We start from the raw sequence: 26090 nt of genomic DNA on the forward strand, positions 1-26090 counted from the left end.
CTCAGGTCCTTTCTTCCATCCCTCGAGGGCAAGGTGGTGAGGATCTTCACCGACAACACCACCACCATGTTCTACATCAGGAAGCAGGGCGGTACCAGATCCCCAGCCCTGTCCAAGGAGGCTCAGGATCTGTGGCATTGGGCCGTCGCCCAAGGGATGTTTCTGGTGCCATTTCATCTGGCAGGGATAAAAAACACCATCGCCGACTCGCTCAGCAGAGAGCTGCGCTCGTGCCACGAGTGAGAACTACGACAGGATCTAGTGGACCGCCTCTTCCGACGGTGGGGCACACCCCAGATCGATCTGTTCGCGACGGCGACGAACTCCAAGTGCCGGAGGTTCGCCAGCAGGTTTCCCCAGCCGAGGAGCATGGGCGATGCTTTCTCGTTCCCCTGGGAGGGCCTGTTCCTATATGCATTCCCTCCATTGCCGCTGCTGACCAAGCTCATGGGACCTCCGTTCGAGCCTCTGCACTCAGCTCCGTTGAAGTTCTTGTCGTGGAAAACAGCGTTTCTTGTGGCCATCACCTCCGCACGACGGGTGGGAGAGATCAAGGCCCTTTCCTGCAAGCCCCCGTACTTGACTTTTCACGACACGAGGGTAGTGCTCAGGACGCACCCCTCCTTCATGCCCAAGGTGCCGTCGGACTTCCACCTCAACGAACCCTTGGTGTTGCCTGTTTTCTTCCCCTCGCCTTCGTCGCCGGCTGAAAGGACTTTGTACTCGCTGGATGTGGCTAGAGCGCTGAAGTTCTACGTGGCCCGCAAGAAGAGTTTTCGGAAGATATCACAACTTTTTGTGAACTTTGGACCTGTCAATCAGGGGAAGGCTCTCTCAAAGGCTTCCATTTCCAGATGGCTCTCCGGCTGTATCATGTACTGTCATCGGTTGGAAAACCGACCGCTGCCTGGCCGTCCGAGAGTCCATTCCACCAGAGCGATCGCAGCTACCGTGGTGTTCCTATCTGGTGTGCCCTTGCTGGACATCTGCAGGGCTGCTACGTGGAGGTCGACGCACACCTTCACTAAATTCTACTGCGTCGATCGGGATTCCACGGAGGAGCCCAGGGTCGGCCCAGCAGTGCTGCGCAACCTGTTCGCCTAAGGTGAGCCTGGTGAGGAGGTAAGAATTGCTTAATGTTGAGTTTTGGATGTAATGCTTAATGTTGAGCCTTTGCCACCTCCCGTGGTTGTGCATGTGTGTACTGCTATGTATTCTTTTATTCATGAGCATGTGAATCCATGCCAGACCCCATGCTGGAGAAGGAACAAGTTACTTACCTGTAACTGTTGTTCTCCAGCATGGGTCTGGCATGGATTCACATGCGAACCCTCCCGCATACCCCTCTGCGGCTCTTCACTTGGTCATACTGCCACTTCACGTGCTACCAAATCTGAAGATGGCTGTCAGAGGCGGGGCTTAGGGAGATGGCAGTCATTGGCTGTGGTCAGTATGATGCAGAGATCAGTGATTGGTTACTACTACGAAAGACCGATCAGAAACGAAACTGATACTGATTTTTCTTTACCGAGGATTCCCAGCCTGACGACAGGGAATATTCATGAGCATGTGAATCCATGCCAGACCCATGCTGGAGAACAACAGTTACAGGTAAGTAACTTGTTCCTTCACCACCACCCCACCCCCTCCCCTACTTAACTGCTTGGTCGCTGCCACTTCCCCTGCAACCCTGCGGTGCCAGATCCGTCCCTCTAACGCGGGTCGGATCCGACTCCGCAGGGTCCCTTTTTCGTTATTTTCTTTTTTTGTTTTGTCCCCGGTTCCAATTTTGAGGAAAAAGGGGAAAACACTTCTGCAACCACCCTAGACCAAAAATATTGAACATGTGTTGCGGGGGTGTCACCCACTCCCCATGTTCAGTATTTATAAAAATGGATCGAATAGTACTGGACGAAATAGGTCAAATTGTAACATTTGATAGATTTTTGTCATCAAAATGGGCAGTACTTTGAATAGAATCGCTCTCCCGACAGTATTCTGCAAGCTCCTAGCCCCTTTCACAGGGACAGGCCTTCCAGGTGCCTGCCGCTGTAAAATGCGCCCCCAAAAAATGCATTTTTATCCTGTTTGAGGAACAGAAATGCAAGCGGCACAGCAGCGGTTCATACCTTAAAAGAAATGCATGACAGGGTCAGGGAAGACCCTGTCATGCAGTGGCAGCCCCACATCCCGTGTGCATAGGGTTGCCTACAATTTCTGCACATTTAAAAGTGCATCTTGCTTGGAAATGAGGGATGCACTTTTAAATTGACAGAAACGCCACTTTATTTGATCAAGGAGATGAAAAAGGCCATCTGAATGGGCGCGCATATAAAATGTGCCCATTCACGTGTCCCTTGTGGATTGGGCTGCACTTTTTTGGTGCGCAAGTGATGAGATGTGTTAGCGCATTTAATTACTTGTGTAAAAAAAAAAGTTGAGAACCTGTCACCCTGAGTATTATTTTTTTTAAAACAGTAATTTTTGCAGATTACTTAAAAAAAATGTAAACTTTTTTAAAATTTTTTTAAAGATGCAATTTCTGCACAAAACGTCAGTTTTCTCTGCATTTTGCGGGATCGCAAAATCGCTATAAACTGGAAGAACTGAGTAATGAATTGTAGCACTCCCCTCCTCATCTGCTGGGGACAACTTTATAATCAGTTCTCCTTGAAGGCCTCGCCTGTTTGAATCACCTGACTGTGCATGCATTGTCGGATCCAGTGGCGGGTGCCCCTTCGCTGAGAAGACCCCGAAGACTCAATGACAGACTAGAGTTTCTTCATCCTAGGCCATTGGTGGGGGGAGTAAGGGAGTCAGCAATGCGAGGCAGACAACATTTTAATGATTGTTCAAACATTTTATTAAAATATGAATATTAAATGTCTCACTATCCCTACTCTGAGGATTTCCCAGTCTAACAAAACTAAAGGAAACACTCTAACATAGGACGTCTGACCCTCACACTTAAACATCAAATGCACAAAGAAAATATATGGCAATTCAATTAACATCAAAAATGATATTCAGTTTCTTGATAACCTTTTAGTAACCTAGGCAAACGTCCTTCCCCATGATTCAAGGTAAATTTAGCTCCAATGTTCATCAAAAGAAATGCGGAAATCCACGTAGGTAGCAACGTCTCAATTCATTTTGAAGTTTGAATGTCAAGGTAACGTTTTGCTAACCAGAGTTCCAACAACAACAAAGCTCTTCTTGGTGAAATAAAGACTTTCTTCTTCAAAAAAGCATCAATGTTATTCCCAGCCACAATACTTTGCCACCACTTTTCAATTATCCAAGAAGACTAGACACAGTTCAAAGAAATACAACTTGTATAAATGTTAGTGAAACACAAGTCTTGGTTAACAGTTGTGTCTATTCACAAGTTTAGGATTCACAATAAGTATATTTGTCAGGATGACTTCACAGTACTGCTGCTTCTACTTCAACAACTTCACTTCTACAAGAGTTTACCATGAGGACATTCTCCTTTGCCTCATAGTATTCCACTTCACTTGTGCTACTGAAGTCTTGTATCTGTACTTGCATCTGCACATACGGTTTTATTCTGTTTTCCCCTCCTCTCCCTTCTCCCTCTCTCTTCCTGCCCTCCTTTACTTTTGTTTATGCACTTACTCTTTCTGAATTGGCCCTGGACCTAGTATGATAGCAACAAATGTTTGTCTCCTGCTCCCTCCCTTTACTTATCCCCCCTCTCCAGCTCTATCTGACATGTCATCAGGCCTAGTACGATAGCCGCTTGTTTTGTTCCTCTGCCTTCTAACACCCCCTTCCCCGCCCCCCTCACTTACCTCTTGTTAATTTCCGGCTCTACCAAATGTCGTCAGGCCTAGTACAGTAGTCACCTGTCTGTTTCCCATTTCCTTCCTATTTGTGTTTTAGCTCTTGCACTATCTGAAATGTCATCAGGCCGAGTACGATAGTTAATTTCACATTCTAATTGTTCATGGCCTGTAAGAATGTCATTGTATTTTCCCTTGTTCCCGCTCTTGCCGTGAAGCGCTTTGAAACACATTGTGTATAGGCGCTATATAAATATCTACTGACAACCAGATATGCCACCACTACTTCAGTACAATGTGATAAGGTACTTTAACACCTTCAAATAGGCAAGGCACTCTTCCTCTGAATATCTCTCTTTAAAAGGAGTACCCTATTTGCCTCTCATCTGTCTGCCACAACAACAACCTAAGTTCTCCTCTATGACCCACTTCTCTCTCTGTCTTTGGCAATGTAGGTTGTGTCAACTTCAAATAATCTTTGAGCAGCAAGGTTTACCTTCCCCAACTTTGCCTTCACTTCTCTGCCAACTGTTAGCCAAAACAATTATGCAGAAGCCTTGGTGTTACTCTCTTGGCTGCAGGTATTGCTTGTACACTTGTATCTTAGGCAAGGTTCAACTTCTATTGCGCTCACAATATTGGTTAGATTGTTTTCTGGCTTTGAGAAAGGCTGCTTTTAGTCTCAATAGGGGAATACTCTTGGCCAATGCTTGCTCTCTCTCCAACTGCAGATACGTTTAAACATTTGAATTCTGTTAAACGCAATGGTTGTTCGCGTGAATAAAATTGCAAAGTTCACTCTTCCCGTGAAATTTGAGATTTTAAGAATGGCCTTCCGCAGTGTTTGCTTTTCACACGAGTAAAAGAGAAATTATCCGATCACACACGAGTGCTACTTTTCCATTGTCACATTGTAAAAAACTCAACAAACAACTTTAGCTCACTTCTGTTTATACGCGGGTGAATATTAACCTGGATGCTGTTTCCAGCAGTACTCGTGCAAGGAATCAGAACGCCACGTTTAACTGGATGTATACGAATTGTTTGTTTGCAAATTGCTCGAATTACAATTGACCTTTTCACAATTGACCGAATTGTGAAGGTCAAATGTAACATATATGCGGGGGGAAACCCCCCGCAACCCCCCACCCCAACCCAAACCCGCCCAAGGTCAATTGCAAACAACCAATTCGGGTAATACCGTTTAACTCACTGGCTTTTGTGATTTTCTCTTCATGTGCTGCACAACTTCCACTGCTTCTGGCTTCACTTGCGACCCACACCTTTCCTCGCTGAAGGTGTCTTTGGTCCAGCCACTCAGTGAAGGTGCCCCTCTTGCTCCTCAGACCCACGGCTTCACGACAGCTGCTTGCCTCAGTTTCCAGCACCTTTCTTGCTGCGCAATCTCTGCAATTAGGCTCACATGGGGAAAGGCAGCCTTCTTACACGCCTTGCGCTGGCCAGCTTCTACACTTCAGAGTTTGGGGAAACAGGACCCTTACAGAACAAGCAGGTGAAATCTGCTGCATCCACGTTCCTGCATCCCGCTGGTTCTCCTGCTTCTGTCTGGATTGCCAGCACCATGCCTTCTTCCTTCTGCCTCTGCTTCTACTGCAGGTACTCCATTCACAGTTCCAGCTCCTTCCTATTGCCTGCACCTGAGGGGGCCTTTTATGCCTCCCAGATTCCTTCAGGTGTGGGCTGTTATGCTTAGTTGCCAGACTGCTACCACTACAGCATAACTCTTCAGTCCTCTTCCTCGTCCGAGTAGTTATGGGATTATGGGACTTGTTGCTCCCAACAACACAGGTAGACTTTCTAACTTCTGCTGTTTGGCAAACAGTCTCAAATGTGTGGGATTATAGGGAAAATTAAACAGGGGGGATTCCCAGTCTTCCTGGCCTGCTTGTCTCTGAACCCCCTCCTCTCCCCCAAGAACCCCATGTGATCCTCCCACAAAACACCACCCCCAGGGTCGGGATAAGGAAGTGTCTGGCTTTCCCAGGCCACATGAGAATGGTCTCGGGCCAGGAGGTATCGCTTCTGATTCATCACTGGGCCGAGGGAAGAGACTTTCCATCCCACCTCCATGTAGCCATAAAAATATTTTTTTTGTATTAATCCAATTTTTAAAACTTTTAAATAAATCTTTTTTTAAACTTTTTTCTGTCACTGGGGTTAGCTTGGCAATACACTACTAATGCACATAGTTATCTGTAAGTGCTCGAGAATAACCACAGTCTGTAAAAACAAAAAAACGTTTTTTTCTTTTCTGCCCTCTGTAAGAGGGCAGAATGTGGAGTGAGAAACCAGAGGGTGTCTCACCCACTAGTCCCTGGGGATCTCTCTCTGAGGTGCCCAGGGCATGGCCGGCGCCTTTGGATCCAGACTCTGGGGGTGGACCAGTGCAGGAGGATCACCTGGGTATGGTATGATATGGCATTTATAACGTGCCTATACACAAGTGCGGTGAGGTGAGGGTTCTTCAGGGAGTGGGGGTGAGATGGCCAGTGGCGAGACGCGGTATTCACCCATATTTAGTTTCACAAACCCATCCTTTTTTTTAGAATGCTCCGAGATCCCAACTCCCCCCCCACCCTCCTTTATACAAACACTGGGCCGCAGAAGAGGGTTACTGAGAGTAACAGACTAACCCTCTCACATCGTACTGGACATGTACCTTTAATCGGGTCAGGCAAAGTTAGGCACTTTACACTAAGTGCATACAGCCGATACCATTTAGCTCTCCTCGCGCAAATAAAAGGCAACACCTAAAGAGACACTCTGAATAAGGCATAACGCGAGTACGATTAGAACTTCCAGGACGAAAGCACACCTACTGGAGCAGAGCAACATACCAAGGGACGAGAGCAGTGGGCCGAAAACCCCAAGGGTTCCCTACTCGAGGTCGTTGCCTCTGACAGACCGCAAAGACACGTGGAGAAGGCCAGAACCCACAAGTGAAGACGTCAGCGGCCCTCCCAGGTGAACGGCAGAGTTGGGGTAGCGAGGCCAAGCCTGTGGTACTAACCTTGACTCGTTAATTGGAAATAGCAAAACAAGAAAGAAGCACACTCAGCCGGTGAATTGGCAAGCGACCTAAGAGACCGGTGTGTGTTGAAGTGAATGAAGTAGCAACATTATATCACAAGTGAAGGCTGCACGCGTGTGGATGAGACGCGAAGAAAGGCAGACCTGTGAATGAACTTTGAAGTAAAAGGCAGGTGTGAGATCAGTGATACTAATTAATTGAGTGGTCGGGCGAAAGTAAGTAGCCCATTCTAAAGTCTCTGTGAAAGGTACATTGTTTGAACAATGTTCCCAGGGAAGTTATATCTTCTTTGATTTCTTATTGCCCCTCTTTTGCTTAGGCAATGCAGGTTATAATATTCTTCTACTAGATATCCCCCAGTTTAGCTTTTGCCATGTGGGTTATAATCTCCAATCTGACATCTCATAATAGGAGAGCTGCGCCTAGTTTGCTTATATACAACTGTTCAGTATTTAGAAATGTTCAGTGGTCTCCAGCGGAGCACCCCAGAGTCACCTACACTAGGCAAACTCAGTGGACTTTCCTGGTGTCTCCTTCTGACATGCTGAACCTGTTTCTTCGTTAGCCGGGTCTTTTGCAGAGTTTGACAGCTCCCGCCTGCATACGACTGCTCTCGCTGTCTGTTCCTGCAGTCGGCATAACCCGTAACCAATGTTCCCTCTAATTATTTTGGGCTGTGTGCGCCAAAGAATAGTTGTGTGCGGGCCGTTTTTCAGTCATGTGCGCAACTGAGTGATGCGCTGCCAGACCGGGGTGGTCATCGGCGGCGCGGCGGCGTGGCTCCCCACCAATGAGCAAGGCTTAGTGATCAGATTCCACAGTGTGCAAGTGAGGAATGCGAATTTGCGGCACAACAGGTTCTACTGCAAGCGGCATTTGGGTGCTCTATTCTCCTCCCAAGACTTAAGCTCATCTCAAATTGTATCCTTTTACATCGCTAAACATTAGCAAGATCTTTCGTTTTATGATGGGTTGGTATAAGAACAGAGGGGTTCTTGTAGTGGAACACAGATTCTGCCTCACAAATTAATATTAGCACAGCATTAGCTCCTCCATTCTCAGTTCACTAAATGTCTGGAATATAAAGGAAATGCTTTCTAATGGTTTAATGAAATAAACAGTACATGAACATGATTAATGACAAAGACGACTTAATAGAAGGGGGGCATGAAAGGACATTGGACTCTTGACACTTAAATAAAAAGCACTGAATCATGTAATCTCAGATTGTCCTGGAAGTTAACTCGGCAGTCTCAGAAAGTCTGCCAAGAAGAGGGTGACTATACAGCATCATAAGAGGAGAGGACTGCAACCAAATCAGAGGTCCAGCGAGAGGCAACACTCTAACAAGGAAGGGTTTAGGGAGTGATTAGAAGGGTACTAAGGGGCAGGAGACCGCTCATTCTCACACCACTCCTTAACTGCGTGGTTTCAGATGTGAAGGAGAGAGTTAACCGCTAGTAACATTGAAGCTGCACTAGAATAGTCTCATTAGAATGTGTGAAGAAGTTAGAGGACCCCACTCAAGTAAGTTTGCTCTGACACCACAATCTATGACGTTGGCACCTGACCTCTCCCACATTTAAAGGGTTAGACCTCCTTCCCCAACATTTTGACTTGGGTACACCCCTGCCTCCTTGTAGATCACTATGTGCAATAACAGGTCCCTCCAGATCCATATTGTCAAATAACTGTGAATGCAAGCAGACGTCCAAGGCTAAATGATGTTTTTGTATAGCACTTACGCTTAAGCTCTTTTTTTATAGAACAAATATGCATACAGTATCACCCAACCTGTGTTGGACTCATTTATCGACCTCACAAGGATGAAAGGCTGAGATGGCCTTACTGGGATTCGAACTTGTAGATCACACGCACATTGCAGCAGCGAGCGCTCAACCGACTGAGTTATCATATCGGCTATAGTAAAATGAGCCATTAGCGGATACCATTAAACTGGTAACTGAGATTTAACAGCAGACCAGTTAAGTTAATCTAATCTATGTAAACCGTAAAATATTAGTCGGGTACTGAAATTTTCTTATTGCAGGTGGTAGTCTTATGGGTTCTCCTTGAGGAATTTGATGTTGACATCTCCCCAAGAACGAATGAAATATATTAATGATATTGCATACACCGGCCTGAGGTGCCTGTTATTTACAGCTCGGTTGTAGTTCGAGGGACAGCGATGAATACCTCCAACAGAAATGAGGGATTTTTCCATTTTCCGTCCAGCTGCAGTTTGCTTTAGGGTTTCCATGAAAGTGTGAAATGGCAACCTCTGTGCTGGGGTGCACAGACCGTTGCTATGGAGTGGAGTGCCGCTTTGCTGTTTTTACATGGACTAAGTTGCGAACACACACACACACACAGACACACACACACACACACACACACACACACACACACACACACACCCCCCACACACCACACACACACACACACCCTCCCCCCCCTTCGGTCCCTCAAGGCACTCTGCGAAGGAGGTGATATGGTGAAGTGATTTGTGGGGATGGGGGTAACAGAGCACAGATCCAAAACAGCAAAGCAACGCCATGCATGCCTCCTGTTTGTGTTCACACGGGAGCCCTTTATGAATTCCCTGCCCAAAGATGCCCTTTTCTTTGCTGCTGCTCTAAATACAGAAGTGACAGCTCTGCTAACGAAAGTGCTCGTATAGGTTCAACCATCCTCTATACATTTCAAAAGTACCATTCAAAGAATGCGACCCTGCATTTGAGGTTGGGCACATACATTAAACATGCAAATAGCACCGACTTTGAAGCCTGTCGTTGGTATGCAATGTGATTTCGCCACATACAAAACCTCCTTTAACTCAGCTTTATTATGTAGCCCGGCGCCCCTCCCAGCCCGCCCCCCCACCTACCCCTCATCAGGATGTTCCCTTTTCACACAGTGAACCTCTGTGTTGCTATGCAGCATTTTAGGAAAGAGTTAGGGAAGAGTTAGCAGCACCAGGATGTTAAATCCTGCGAAACAAATGGGAGCCCATTCAGCCCAGCGATCACAGGTGTATTCCACATGCAGTGGAACCTTGTTCACAGCAAGTCTGATGGGATACTTTAATGAAATCATCCAGTGCTGCATGGGAGTAGAGTACGGTCGCACTTAGTACACACGTGGTTTGTTTGGTGCCCCCCCCCACAAATGCAAATTGCAAAAAACGGGCAAGTATGGCCTGGGCAGAATAATCATGCAGCAGTCAGCGAACAGCAGAACACGCAGGCTGGCTTAGTTGGGCTGGCCTGAATCGGATGGCTAATCATGACGGTCAGTCCCATTTAATTTATGTATCCTTCCCCTTGCAAGAAAAGAGGCCCTATGCCCAAATCCAAACTTAGGCCGCCTGCCGCGCCGCCTACATAACTCTTTTTACCTACCTTAGGCTAGGTGGCATGTGGCGGGGCACATATGTGGCTCGTGGCTCTCTTCACGGGGGTGGGCTGATGGCCGGGGGGGGTCACACAAGCTACAGCAGGTTGTGTGGCGTCGTCCGTCGTGGCAGCTCGAGTTACTCAGCGACTGTCTGCATGCAGGCACGGGTCTCTCGCACTTGCTACTGCTGCCTACTGCGCAAGGCAAGGAGAGACCCAGCAGCAGTGCGCGTGCGTTTGTGCCAGGGCGGTGGCCAGGCTCCCTGCGTAAGCGCAGAGTGCAGCCCTGAGCCAAGGACAGCAGCAGCACGAGTAGCAGCAGCCCCGGAGGCCGCAGCAACGTTTGTGTGACCCAAGGTGTGTTTTCTGGTCATCACGAACATTGCTGCAGCCTCTTGGCCTGCATGTAGGCCAAATCGCCAGTGTGTACATTTGTTTACTAGCCTTAAATTATGCTTTAAAAAAAATCTGCAAATGTTGATTGGAGCAAGTGCGCGACAAAATAAGCACTATGCGCGGCTCCCAATGAAAAGGTGCGCGGCCGCACAGGCATGCACCTTACAGGGAACATTGCCCGTAACGCTCACTGGTGAACACCACATGCCAGAACGGGTTGTCAGACGCAGGGGGCTTCCCTCTCCCCCTTTCCCTCAGGGTCCCTGGCACCAACACTGCTTCCCGCTCTGCGTCCTCTTCATTTAAGGATTCCAACCTCCTCCAGGTTCTCCGTGTGGTGTTCTGCTTTCACTACAGCAGCGACCTCCGTCCCTGCTTCACTCTACAGCATATGCTGCTTCTCCTTCTGTCTCCTCTGCAGTCGCCCCTGCTGTTTCCTCTTGACCCGCACCTAACAGGCCTTTAAAAGTTTAAAGATCCCGCTCAGGTGTGGGCCATTAGGACAACTAGCCACCACCTCGTGCTTTGGAAACTCTTGATCCCTCTACCGTGTCTCAGTACTAGGAGCATTATGGGACATGAAGTCCATAATGTTCCTAGGTGTTTTCACTCCCTTTAATCTACATTGTTTAGGGGATTTACAGGGCACATGTTTAAGAGACGATTTTAAAGGACATATAGATTTCCTTTCTGGTCTGTACCCTGATCCCCATGAAGTATCATTACCACTAAATGTGGTAATATTGCCTCCCTGTCTTTCATATGCATTCCATATTTACAAAGAGAGTTCTTATTCTTGCTATCTGGGGAAACTTCGGAAGGGGAGGTCTTTACACATGCAGGCACCAAGGGGACCTCATCTTCAAAATAGGAGGAACACTGTGACTCTCCTCACGGTGTCACCACATTCACTTGATAGCCTTCTCCTTCCTTTCCTCCCTCTTACTACCACCCCCAGGGTCAGGATCAGGTAGCGGCTGCCTTCCCCTGGCCACATGGGAGGAGACTCTAGGCTCGGACTCTGTGATGACTCTGCAGGAGTCATCACAACTCCCTCTACTCTCTGGATATCATGTGAGCGCTGAACTACTATGATGCCCATACCAAGGCTTATCAAAGGTACTCTCAGCTGTTCGTGGCATAGGCAGTGGGCAGTCCAAGTCCTCCATCTCCTGATTTCCTTTTGTCATCAACTATCCAACAGACTGCTTCCTGGTCACCTAAGTTACAATTTGAGTTGTCTCGTCTACCAATGCCTTCTCCAGCATGGGGTCTGGCATGGATTCACATGCTCATGAATATTCCCCGTGGTCAGGCTGGGAATCCTCGGTAAAGAAAAAATCAGTTTCGTTTCTGATCTGTCTTTCTTAGTAGTAACCAATCACTGGTCTCTGAGTCATACTGCCCCCAGCCAATGACTGCCCTCTCCCTAAACCCCGCCCCTGGCAGCCATCCTCAGATTTTTACCGCACGCTCAAGTGTTGGTATTCCTCGTGCTATAGCTCTCGAGCTTTTACTGCGTTTTGCGCTTTTTCAAAGAGATTTATCTCATTTTTCGGTTTAATCGAGCCTCAAGCTCCACCGTTTCTGCTTCCGATCAACGGGGACCCGTTTCTGATTTATCTACGCCCCTCAAGGGTGAAGTTTTTGTCGAGTTACACTTCTTGGAGGATTCCAGAAGTTTCTGAGGCCTACCTTGTAAACGAGAAAAACATGGCCCAGTAGAAGGGAAGCTCAACTCCCTGCGCACTGTTCAGGATCTGCACTGGATGCAACCTACAAAATGTGTTCAAGGAGGACGATCATTTGAAATGCCTTTACAGCCTCCACGAGGACAAAACGCACGTGGAAAAGGACTGTGCGTTTTGCTTTAACATGTCGGATCGGACGATGAGGGATCGCCATACCCGTCTCTCCAACTGGCTGGAAGGCAAGAGCCCAGCAGGTGAGAAGAAGAAGAAGAAGAAGTCCGAGCTGTCTTTAAGTCCTGTGAGGGCGCCCGTGCGACGGGGGCCCAACAGAAGGCAAAGCACTGCGAGTCCGCGGGCACCGGGAGCGCCGAACGGTCGGGCTCCTCGGCTGCCAGGCAGGGCGCACCTTCACCAACGCCGTCAAACGCGAGCCAACGCTCTGGCTCGGGGTAGAGGAAATCCGAGAACCCAGCTAAGCTTCTGTAGAGGCCCCGGTCGATCTCGGAGGAACCGGCCGAGGGGGAGCGAGGCGGTGACCCTCCCCCTAAGGTGAAGGCCTCAAGCGCGCCCAAGGTGGTGAAGGCCTTAATTCACCCGGCTAAGGCCTCTATCGAGGGAGTCGCTGCAGCCCTGGCGAAGCCTGTGGAGGCTCTCCCAGTGGAGGCGACCTTGGGGCCCAGAGTTTCCCTGCCTCCGCGGAGGGAATCCTCTTTTAAGCCCATCGAGAAGACCCCCCGTGAAGACCCTGGTGGAAAAAGAGAGGGGGGGCGGTGGCCGTTACGGACACAACCTCCGAGGAGGAACTGACCAAGAATTTGGAAGAGGCCCAGCCCCACGGGCGGAATCCCGAGGAGGGGGACGACGAGAGCGAGGGTGGCAACGGCAACGAGGTTCCCGTGGAGCAACAACCGTCGCTCCCGTCACGCCTGTCGCAACCCGAGCCTCAGGACAACTCACGGCCATTTTGACGGCAATCCAAGCCGTATGCACGGAGATAAGGACAAGACTGCACCTTCCCCCAACGGACGACCCAGCTGTACCGGGTCCGTCGGGAAGCCCTCCGAACAAGAGGAGGAGGATTCATCCAGTGCCCCTTCAGCCCTCACAGCCTTCTCAGCCTTTGTTGCCTTCCCCGATCCCGAGGAACGACACAGGAACGGACACGGCCACGACAGGGACGGATGACGACGGCGGTGACGACGGGACTGGCCTCCCGTCTCCGATTCTTCGGGCGTCCACGCCCGACGAGATTGGCTCCTTCCACGCCATGATTGCCAGGGCATCCAAGCTCTTTCAACTCTGCCCTGAGGAGGAGGAGGAGGAGGAGGAGGAGGAAGGCTTCCTCTACTAACGGGGCGAGGCCAAAAGGAAGACGGTCCTCGCGGTGTTGTTGCTGGATGACATCTGGGATGAGGGACTTGCCCTCCGCAAGAACCCGTCCACGACACCTGCCAAAAGGGACCGGTACGAGAAGAAGTACCGGGTTCCCGATGCCGCCCCGTTGCGCCTTAGGGCGCAGCCGACCCCGGATTCGGTCATCTCAGCGGCGGCCAAGAAGAAAGCGGGGAGGGCATCGGCTTCATCCTCTACTTCCCCACCGGACGGTGAGGGAAAGAAGATAGACGCCGTGGGACGACGAGTCATCTCGTCGGCGGCGACGACGATTAAGGCGGCTAACGCCCTAGCGATCATGGCCCGCTACGACAGGGAATTGTGGTACAAGATCGCCCCCCTGTTGGACTTCCTCCCGGAAGACAAGTCGATCCTGCAGGAGGGTGAGGTGGCATCGGACCACGCCAAAACTGTGGCCACTGACATTGCCGACACGGGCTTCCGCGAGTTGGGCAACAGCGTTTCCCTTCGACGACAGGGGTGGCTCAAGGCGACGGATTTCCGCCAGGACGTGCAAGCCAAGGTTTTGGACATGCCCTTCGACGGGAACCATTTGTTTGGAAAGACTGTGGATGAGCCGCTGCAGGCCATCAAGACCGAAATGGAGACGGCTCGGGCCTTGGGAGTTGAACTCTGGAGGCAAGCAAGGTGCCTCCAAAGGATTTGGCGGCGGCTCCTCAACCTACCGTCAAGCGGCCCGCTCCTTGTCGCAAGAAGCCTACAGGGGACGAGGCAAGGCCGCTTCCAAGCAAGACTGAACTGGCCCTCGCGTCGGGCCCCCGCCGAAGCACCCCGGTGGGAGGCCGGCTGACAAGGTTCGTCAGCGTGTGGAAGTCCATCTCCACCGACCGTTGGGTGCTGGATGCCCTGGCCCACGGGTACACTCTGGAATTTCTAAAGAAGTGCCCCCGAATTCCGCCCGTCGCCAGGAAGGAAAACCACATCCCTCAACTGCTGTTAGAGGTGAGGGCGATGCTCAAGAAAGAAGCCATCGAGCTCATCCCAAAGAGGCTCCAGGGCTCCGGAGTATACTCAAGATACTTCCTCGTCAGAAAGAAGACAGGAGGTTGGCGTCCCATCCTGGACTTGCGTCGGCTAAACAAATAAATCAAGGCACAGAAGTTCCGGATGGTCACCCTCCAGCACGTGCTGGGCCAGCTGGAGGCAGGCGACTTTATATCGTCATTGGATCTGGAGGATGCATACTCCCATTCGGATTGAAGTTGGCGCCCAGGGTGTTCACCAAGTGCCTAGCACCAGTGGCGGCGCCTGCCGGGGATCCACGTCTACCCCTACCAGGACGACTGGCTCATCTGAGCAGGGACAAGGGAACTCACTGTCGAACACACAGCAAAGACCGTCCGGCTGCTCACAGACCTGGGATTCTCCATCAGCTTCCCCAAATCCCTCCTGGTTCCGTCGCAGGTTGCGCTGTTTCTGGGAGCCAAGCTCGATACAGTAGTGCAGTTGGCCTCGACGTCGGAGGAAAGAATGCAGGCCATACTGGGCAAGGTACAACGTCTGCTGGCCACGGACGTGGCCAGAGTGAGGTCCATCAAATCCTTTCTCGGAATGATGTCCTCTTGCATCTATCTGGTGCGCCTGTGCAGGCTTCGGATGCGTCCTCTGCAGGAGTTCCTCGACGCCCGTTGGACGCAAACGACGGGCAGCTTCGAGGACAAGATCTTGCTCAACGAAGTATTCCGCCAAGCAATTCGATGATGGGGCACCCGCACGCATCTCGCCGCGGGCACGGACTTTCAGACCCCAGCATACCAGGTGACGGTGACGACGGATGCCTCCCTGAAGGGGTGGGGAGCGCACACCGGAGATCTTCACGCGAGAGGCCTGTGGCCCCTGGAGGAGAAGCCGCTCCACATCAACATACTGGAGCTCCGAGCAGTGTTCTAGGCCCTCAAATCATTCCTCCCGTCCCTCAAGGGCAAGGTGGTGAGGATCTTCACCGACAACACCACCACGATGTTCGACATCCAGAAGCAGGGAGGGACCAGATCCCCAGCCCAGTCCAAGGAAGCCCAGGATCTGTGGACTGGGTCGTTGCCCAGGGGATGTTTCTGGTGCCTTTTCATCTAGCAGGGATAAAAAAAACACCATCGCCGACTTAATCAGCAGGGAGCTGCGCTCGTGCCACGAGTGGGAACTACGCCAGGATCAAGTGGATCAACTCTTCCGGCGATGGGGCAAGCCCCAAATTGACCTGTTCACGACGGCGACAAACGCCAAGTGCCAGAGGTTCGCCAGCAGGTTCCCCCAGCCGAGGAGCATGGGCGAAGCTTTCTCGTTCCCCTGGGCCGGCCTGTTCCTGTATGCGTTCCTGCCGTTGCTATTGCTGCTCAGGCTCATCAACCAACTCAAGAGGTCCCGCTGCAGGATGATCCTCGTCGCACCGAGGTGGCCGAGACGGATATGGTTCCCGGACCTTCTGGACTTGTCAGCGTCCTCTCCTCCCTCCCCCCCCCCCACCAGTCAAACTGTCGACGGACGCAGATCTTCTCTCCGGAGAAGGAGGCGCCATTCTTCATCACAACCCGGAGTCGCTGAACTTGCAGGCCTGGCTCCTTCAGCACTAGAGTTTGGCGGGTACGATATCCCGGCTGACTGCAGAGACAAAGGCCAGGGCGTCCTCAACTCTCAAGTGCTACGGACACAAGTGGAAGAGGTTCTCTGTCTGGTGCCGTGCACAGAAGATTAACCCTCTACGGATTACAGTCCCTTAAGTGCTACCGTACTTATTGTCGCTGGACTAGCTCACGCTTCCATCAAGATACATCTGGCAGTGATTTCCCGATACACCAGAACTGCAGGACGGTCGTCCCTGTGGTCTCATCGCCTGGTGAAGGAGTTTATGAAAGGACTGTTCCGATCGTTCCCGCCGGTGAAGGCTCCAGCCCCGGCGTGGGAGCTCAACGTGGTGCTGACCAGGCTCATGGGCCCACCATTCAAGCCTTTGCATTCGGCTCTGTTGAAGTTCCTGTCGTGGAAGACAGCGTTCCTTGTGGCCATCACCTCTGCACGACGCGTGGGAGAGATTCAGGCCCTTTCCTGCAAGCCTCCATACTTGACTTTCCACGAGACGAGGGTGGTGCTGAGGACGCACCCCTCCTTCATGCCCAAGGTGCCGTCGGACTTCCATCTCAACGAGCCCTTGGTGTTACCAGTCTTTTTCCTGTCGCCTTCGTCGCCGGCCGAGAGGACTTTGCACTCACTGGATGTAGCTAAAGCGCTGAAGTTCTACGTGGACCGAACAAAGAGTTTTTGGAAAACATCACAGCTGTTTGTGAACTTTGGACCTGTGAACCAAGGGAAGGCTCTCTCAAAGGCTTCCATTTCCAGATGGCTCTCTGGCTGCATCATGCACTGTCATCGGTTGGCAAACCGACCGTTGCCCGGCTGTCCGAGAGCCCATTCGACCAGAGCGATCGCTGCTACCACGGCGTTCTTGTCTGGTGTGCCCCTGCTGGACATCTGCAGGGCTGCTATGTGGAGGTCGACGCACACCTTCACGAGATTCTACTGCGTCGACCGGGATTCCAGGGAGAAGTCCAGAGTTGGCCAGGCAGTGTTGCGCAAACTGTTTGCTTAAGGTGAGCCTGGTGAGGAGGTAAGAGATGCTTAATGTTGAGTTTTATGTAATGCTTAATGTTGAGCCTTGCCACCTCCCGTGGTTGTGCATGTGTGTACTGCTATGTATTCTTATATTCATGAGCATGTGAATCCATGCCAGGACCCATGCTGGAGAAGGAACAAGTTACTTACCTGTAACTGTTGTTTTCTCCAGCATGGGTCTGGCATGGTTTCACATGCAAACCCTCCCTCCTTCCCCTCTGCGGCTCTTCACTTGGTCATACTGCCACTTTACATGCTACCAAATCTGAGGATGGCTGCCAGGGGCGGGGTTTAGGGAGAGGTCAGTCATTGGCTGGGGGCAGTATGACCCCGAGACCAGTGATTGGTTACTACTAAGAAAGACAGATCAGAAACTAAACTGATACTGATTTTTTCTTTACCGAGGATTCCCAGCCTGGCGACGGGGAATATTCATGAGCATGTGAATCCATGCCAGACCCATGCTGGAGAACAACAGTTACAGGCAAGTAACTTGTTCCTTCCTCACCAGTGTTCCCCTTTTGGACATCTGCTGGGCAATGATGTGGAGGTCTGTTCACACCTTCACCAGGTTCTACTGTATCAACAGGGACTCGAAAGAGGAGTCCAGAGTTGGACAAGCTGTCCTTAGTGTGCTTTTTTCCTCCACCCGATTTATCATTGTATGCATGGTTGTGTATACTGCTATATAATCTATTCAAACAGCATGTAAATCTATGAAGGATCCAATGCTGGAAAAGGAATACGTTACTTAGTTGTAACTCCTGTTCTCCAGCATTGGTATCTTTTATAGATTTACCTGCAACCCTCCCGCTTACCTGCATATGGTTCATCTTAACTCGCTTTGACACTGTGACGTGGGTCAAGTGAATCTGCAGATGGCCTTCAGGAGTGACCATGGGAGGCACTGCCTATTTATTGGCTGATGGATAAATGACCCAAAACAACATTGAGAGAACACTAAAGTGAATTCCAAGCCTGATGACTGGGAATTTTCAAACAGCATGTGAATCTATAAAAGATAACGATGCTGGGGAACAGGAGTTACAGGTAGTAACCTATTCCATGTGTTCTGCAATTTACTAGCATTTCTCCTTGAAGCGCCCTGCATCAGTAGCTTTACACGAGCTCTTGTGCTACCTGCTACGCTGAATGTTCCCTAAACAGCTGTATGAGGTAGAACCCTGCTCCTTACACTAATGTGATTAGTACTGCCATGTTTAATGTGACTAAGTCTGTAACGTGTTTATGAATAGCTGAGTTTGACAACTGTAAAAGGAGGATGCTTTATTGTGAATATAAATTGGCATACTAACACACCATTATCTAAGCATTTGCCTTTTCATACGATCCTTTCTAACTCCTCTTTCAAATTCAGGTAATTGTCTCTCTGCATTCATTTATTACTGTGTGGTACAGATACCATTTAACTGTACATTTTTGCTGCGACTTGTCCATATTTTGTTGTCTTTTTCCTTTCTCCATAGAAGACACTGTACACTCAGGATGCCCCCTTCCATGTGGTAATCACAAGCTACCAGTTGGTAGTTCAAGATGTAAAGTACTTCCAGCGGGTGAAATGGCAATACATGGTGCTGGACGAGGCACAGGCTCTTAAGAGCAGTACCAGGTAACAAGTTAATTAGAAATGCTATACTCGTGGGTATATAATTATTGTTCTTGGAAAGTACTGAATTGGAATATTTTCTGATCATAATGCACATTGGGATTGTTATAAATTAAATGCAAATTGTATGCAGTGACCACCAACGTTTGCACTTGCGTTTTATTGGTTCCCATGCATGCAATGTTCAACTTTTGCAAGATGAAGTGCAAAAGTAAAGAGTAAAACCAGGCAAAATCACCTTTACTCTTGACTTTTAGGCTTTGTCTTGCAGAAAAAAGTGAACACAGTCTTCAAGTTACTCTTTGCTGGCAGTGTTTTACAATGTATTCCTATGGAACCCCCCTAATCTTTAGCAGGTGCTAATTCGGGCCGAATTCCATAGGACTCGATTTGTTTCACATCTGAAAGAAAATCTCATGCAGGCACACCATGCTGTGACTTTCCAAGATGGATGAGGACAGCACAGCATAGACGCACATTCTGCTTTGTGCTCCTTTTACCCAGTGCACCAGATAAGATTTTTAAGTGGGAGTATTTTACTCCCTATTTTTTGAAGTGGGGAGTAAAATGATTTTTTTAAGGAGTAAAAATGGAATTCCATTTCCCAATGGGAGTATTTTATAAGCAAGAAAAAATATGTATTAACTGGGAAATTGAAATGTTTTAGTAATAATTATTTATTTGCACCTAATTATTCATACACATTAAAAGATACATGTTTATATTTTCCAATCAGGCAGTAATAATGGCAATTTCTCTCTTTGGTACTACGTTGTACTGCTGGTCCAAACATATCCATGGAGCACAAGTTCATTTGTGTCTGTTTCCCATTTTTTGTTGGGAGTATTTTTACTCCCTATTTATATTTTTTTAGAGTATTTGCCTATTTTTAAGAAGTGAAAGTGGCTGATCCACACCCTAACTTTAGGGCTGCTTCTACTCATTGTAAGAAGATGAAAAGGTGTTGGAGGTCAAAATGAAGGTGTAAAAGCATAAAACCTTCCTGTTAGTCTCTCATGGTGTTATCCAGCTTGTTTGAAAATGACCCCCTGTTGTGTTCTTCTAATAAAAGGCTGTTATGTCTGGGTATTTTCTAGGTACATTTTCTTAATTTTAGAAAAGAGAATTCTAGGTGTACCCTAGGAGGGGAAGCAGTGACAGCTGGATACTTTTTAGTGGCTGTCACGTCCTTACTTTAGTTGATTTTCATACATTGATTTTTGTTATCTTTTTTCACTTTTATAAGCACCACGGATTTTATATAGTGGCAACACGCCCGTGGTCAGATGGGGAATTTTGGGGGAACAAACACGACCATTCCCAATCCAACAAGATGTGCGCCGGGGTTGTGTGCTTGCGCCCAAGCTTTTCCGTAAATTACTAAATCGGGGAATAAAAAAGCTGATGGCCAAAGACACAGATGCACCCATCTGAGGCAGTGAAACATTTTCCAGATGATGCAGTATTGATTTCTCTTACACCCGCAGGTCTCCACGAACAGTTTGCATTTTTTAAACAGTTTGTTGATGAAAATGGCCTTTCAATAAACTATTCCAAATCCAAACCCATGGTGTTCAGTAGAAAGAGGCACAAGCCTGTTAAACTTGCATTTAGAGTAGAAGGCGAACACATAGAACAAGTGGACGTCTGTGACTATTTGGGCTTGAGGGTGACCACACGTGGCATAGGGCAAAACAGGTGTAAAATGCTGGGATGGTCTTGACTAAATACAGTTCCGCTATAGCTAGATTCACAACAAATAAGCGGGATGGGGCTCCATGTGTAATGATAGAAGCATGCAAGCTTCAAGCAAGTCAGGCTGCACTCCAAGGTGCCGAAATATGGGGCCACGTGAACATTAAATGAATAATAACCATGGACAATGGCTTTAAAAGAATATATTGAGGTTCCCACCTAGCATCCCCTCAATCCAATTGCTCATGGAGCTAAACGTACGTAACATCAGCATAGTTACTAACATGAGATCATTACTAAATCTGGAGCTCTCCAAAAATGGGGAACTACAGAGACGCCCTGAAAGCAACACTAGTCCATGAGGGGGCGGGGGGGACTTATCATGGTGCCTACAGGTGAAAATATTGTGCTGAGAGACTTATCACGTTGGATACTGGGACAATCCCGATCTGCTGGAGCCAGCATCAAAAGACTTGATCAAAAAAGCGATCTTTGAGCAGGAAGATGCCAAAAGCTTAAGATACATGGTTCGACTTTATTAAGTATTTACTGGGGGCGGCGGGGGTGGGGGCAGGGGGGCTGTAAATGGCTGAGAGTTACCTCCAATTACACGGAGCATATATTTGCGAGGGCACTGATACAAGGGCGAATGAAACTCTTTTTATGTTCATCTGCCCTGTATATTTAAACCTTCGCAAAATATACCTGATAGCGTTGTTAATTGCCTCTGGGGAATGGCATACATGTGAATCTATGACTATGTGCAATAGAACAGATGAATCAATTGTTCTATTATTAGCTACATTTTAATATAGAGCATGACTAAGGCAGCACTTGCTAAGTCTGGCAATGTAAAGAAATATCAAGGCACCCAGAGTATAGTGAACAAGATGCTACCAACTCCTGAAGGAAATTGCACATGCCTAAAGAATCGGACCGCCATGGAGCAAATCTAAATCTTGGCATGCTAGACCTCCAGAACGATGCCGCTTCCTTTCCTTCTAGCATTTGCCCCTTTTACAGTAGGACCAGACTACAGTTTTAAATTGTTATATATTTGCACAAGTGTACTGAAACTAGTCTGTTTTAGAGGCTCACTTGAAGTATTTCTCATTTTAGCCTATGTTTATATATAATAGTTATAGTTTTTCTTCTGTGTATAATGTGTGATTTTATTAATGTTTACCTATGACTGCTTGTCAAAATGGTAATACATTTGACATACATTGATTTTGACTGCATGAGGAGCAACGACTCACATTTAGAGGCGCTTTGGCACAGTTAGATGCATGGGTTGTCATTAGGAAGAGAGAAGCAGCGTTTGATGTCCTTGAGAAGCAATGTGTTTGTCGGGTTCACAAGGTTTTGTAGGTGTTCTTGACAACCATAAAACATTCATTCTGATCGGACCTAGGCTACAATCTGAAGCTGTTTGTTAGAACTGAAGGGTTTGCGCATTTCTAATGTCTCATCAGGCGAGCTTGTCAGGCGAGCTGGTGTGAAATATGTAATTATGACAGGTGCTTTATCTGATAATGTTTTCTTGAGAATAGTGCACAAGATCAAGGAGCTCAGCCGGCCCGTAGATATCATTATATAGTAACTACAGGTGAAGGTATCCTACACCATAGAATAACCTGTGTGCTAACATTTTAAGGGATTACAATGTCGCAAGGCGAAAGTGAAAGCGTAGAGCTGAGTACACTGCAGCTGCAATGGCTCAGGTCAGAGCATGCAGTGTTAGTTAACACAACACCTGTGTTAAAAGCCCATCCAGTCTCTTCATTTGCTTTACCCATGATAGCCAGTTAATGTCATGCCACAGTAAGAAAATATTTTCAGAGTGGCTGCACCAATGTAGGACAGTTTGGCCAAGTAATAACACTTAACAAAATAAATAAATGACATGTTTGCATTATCCTTGATGTCCTGTAAAAGAAATGCCACTCCACAGTAAGTCAGTTCATGCAAACTCGCTGCACCAATGTAGGCCAGTCTAGCCACAATAAACCGACTATCATGTTTGCTTTAACCTTGCTGCCCGGTACAAATGCCATGCCAGAACAAAATAAAATGCATCCAAACTCTGTACCAATGTAGAACAGTCTAGCCAAGTAATCACACCTTCGAAGGGATTGTGTCCTCCGACGTATTCCTTATCTTAGATATCTCCTTCCAGCTCTGCTGGCCTCGGAAAATTTTTCTCTAGAGGGCGCTGCGCGTCGACGTCCTCCGAGTCGATGTCCCTCGACAGCCGCAGTATCGACGTCGACGTCATCCTGCCTATAAAGGCCGCGCGCAGCGTCCGTTGCTCAGTTCCGTTTTTCCGCGCTTACTCAGTGCCTCGGAATACCGTTGCTCAGTTTTGTCAGGTTAATCCTATTTACCTTGAGTTATTCGATACTGTACTCGATGGCTTCTTCGTCGGAACCGACAACTCCTCGATCCAGCTTCAAAAAATGCTGAGATTGTGGGAAAAAGATGTCGCTAACTGACCCTCACAGAGTTTGTCTGTGGTGTTTGGGAGCTGAACACCATTGTTCGGAGTGCGAGGACTGTGTCCATGACAGCTAAGGCCCTGAAGGAGCGTAGGGGGAAGCTGGAGAAAGGTAAGACTTTTAAAGCTTCTTCTTCTTCCTCGACGAAGTCGAGACATTCGTCTCCTCGTCACCATTCGCGCTCCAGGTCTCAGAGTGGGTCCCATCACTCCTCGAGATCGAAGCACTCGAAGAGGAGATGTCGAAGATCCCCTTCTCCGTCTTCCTCGTCCTCTGTTTCTCCAAAGAGAATCCCTTGCCCCACGAAACATAGTTCCCGGGCTGAATGGGAGGAATTCCGCAAAAATATGAGCGTCTTCGAGAAAGCGGCCTCGACCCCCTCGAAGACTGCCGAGAGCGATGCTCTGGTCGAAAGACCCGAAGGTCAAAAACTCCGCGAGTCGCAGTACCCGGCGAAGGAAACCTCTCGAGCGCGTCTCGAACCCTCGAGTAGGACTATGACCTCCAAACCTTCCTCGAAGGTTCTGTCGACGCCGTCGACGAAGGTTCCGTCGACGCCGAGGTCGGTGTCTTCGACGCCGTTGTCGAAGGGACCTTCGACACACGGGTCTGTCGACTCGACGCCAGCTTCGACACCGGTGTCGACGCCAAGAAAAGTCAAGGTTACGACACACCCAGTGACTATCCCCAGGTCCTCGATGACGATGGCGTCGAGATTGTCGAGCAGAATCCCAATTCTGTCGAGGTCATCGAGGCCTCCGCCTTTGTTTTCGACGCCACGCTCGAAGCCGTCGACAACATCAACGTTTTCGAGGCCGATTATGACAAGTTCGGCACCCTCTGCCTTGGAAATGGGGTTTACATCCTTTATAAGTTCAGAACAATTGAGAACTATGTCCTCAATTATGGAAGAAGGTGAATTGTCTGAACAGGAAGACACATTTGAATTGCAGGGACCTGTAACCCCAATTAGAGAGGAATTTTCCTCTGAAGAACGCAGGTTAAAGGATCTTCATGATTCCTTACATGAGGCAAGTGGGTTGGACACTTCCCCTGAGGTGGAGTTTGCTAGGCCAGACCCGGGGGAGCATGCTGAAACCCCCTATAGAGCCTTAATGGCCAGGATCACAGAGTTTATGGGGTGGTCTGCACCTTCACAATCTTTCCAACAAGATGACCTCGTGGATATTCTTGACAAAGGCCCACAGGAGGATCCTGTGGTGCCTTTTCATAAAGATCTTCAGAGGAAGATTATGACGAACTGGGAAACCCCAGATGTTGTCCCGGCAGTAAATAAAAAACTGTCTACAAAATACAGGGTATCTTCTACAGACCTGGAGTTTTTGTCAAAACACCCATCCCCAGAAAGTCTGGTGGTACAGGCAGCATCTTCTACTGATGTCAAGACGGCTTATCCTACCGTCCCCCAGGACAGGGATGATAAAAAATATGATGCTATGGCAAAGAAAGTTTTTTTCGGCATGTAGCATGGCGTTAAAATCTGTTAATGCTACTTGCACCCTTGCTAGATTCAGCCATAAACTTTGGGAGTGTGCTTCTACAGCGGCTGACTGCATCCCAGAGGGAGAAGAAAGGGAGGCGTTCCTGAATATTATACAGGACAGTAAAGACGCTATGTGCGAATCCCTCCAGACGGGCATTGATTCTGCTGACAGTATCAGCAGAGCAATGGCGGCAAGTACAACAACCAGGAGATTTGCTTGGTTGAGAAAGTCTGGTTTTGCCCCAGATGTGCAAGCCAGGCTCTTGAACATGCCATTCGATGGCTCTTCTTTGTTTGGGAAAAAGGCGGATGACAGTTTAGAAAAACTGCAAACTTCAAAAGCAGCAGCAAAATCCCTAGGCGCTGCAATCCGTCAGACACCTTTTCGTCCCACAGGAACCTCTGCGAGGGGCAAGTCCTTTCGCTTCTACTCTGCATTCGGAAGAGGTAGAGGACGACCGGCTCAAAGGGGACAAAGAAGAACTACCCGAGGTGGACGGGGTAGATATTCAAAAGCCACAGCAACAGCAGGTGCCTCTTTACCATCGGCATCTGCATCAGCCGCCCCAAAACCACTCTGAGGACTTCCCTCACAGGACACCTGTAGGAGGCAGGTTGACTCAACATCTGGCGGAATGGCAGGCTATCACGTCAGATGCTTGGGCATTGGAAACAGTTGCCCAAGGTTACTGCCTGCCTTTCCTACGCATACCTCAGAGTCATCCACCGGGGATCAGCTCTCAAAAAGCTCCAGATCCGCTCCTCTTGCAGGAAATTTTGGACCTGCTAGAGAAAGGTGCCATAGAACCGGTATCTGTAGCGGAGAGGAACATGGGCTGGTACTCCCCTTACTTTCTCATTCCAAAGAAAGACTGAGGACTGAGACCCATCTTGGACTTGCGAGAATTGAACAAATTCCTCAGGAAAGACAAATTCAAGATTGTCACTCTTTCTCAGATCCTCCAGGACCTTCAGTTCCAGGACTGGTTGGTATCTCTGGACCTTCAGGACGCTTATTTCCATGTGCCTATCCATCTCAAACACAGGAAATACCTGAGGTTCGCAATTGGCAACTCTCATTATCAATTTCGAGTGCTGCCATTTGGGCTGACCTCCGCCTCGTGGGTCTTCACCAAGCTGATGTCGGTAGTGGCTGCAAGTCTAAGGAGGGAAGGGATTCACGTCTACCCCTACCTGGACGATTGGTTGATCAGGGCTGTATCTTCGGAACAAGCTCAGATCCAGCAGATCACGTGTGCCACTCCCTTCACAAACTGGGCTTCTCCCTCAATTTAAAGAAGTCACAAATGATACCATTGCAGAGACTCCAGTTCATCAGAGCGATCCTGGACACTTCCCTGGGAAAAGCCTCGCCACCAGAGGTGAGGGCTCAAGATATTCTACAGA

General features: G+C 48.8%; 1 protein-coding gene across 1 annotated transcript in view; it reads left to right on the plus strand.

Moving 5' to 3' along the window:
- INO80 (INO80 complex ATPase subunit) overlaps positions 1–26090 on the plus strand; it is a 1945052-nt gene that overhangs the window by 824373 nt on the left and 1094589 nt on the right. The window contains exon 16 of the mRNA XM_069637507.1: positions 18847–18989. Within this exon, the coding sequence (XP_069493608.1) occupies positions 18847–18989 (143 nt within the window). The remainder of the gene's footprint in view (positions 1–18846; positions 18990–26090) is intronic.

This window comes from Ambystoma mexicanum, chromosome 14 (assembly GCF_040938575.1).
Source record: "Ambystoma mexicanum isolate Mex_15411 chromosome 14, UKY_AmexF1_1, whole genome shotgun sequence".
Classification (NCBI taxonomy): domain Eukaryota; kingdom Metazoa; phylum Chordata; class Amphibia; order Caudata; family Ambystomatidae; genus Ambystoma; species Ambystoma mexicanum.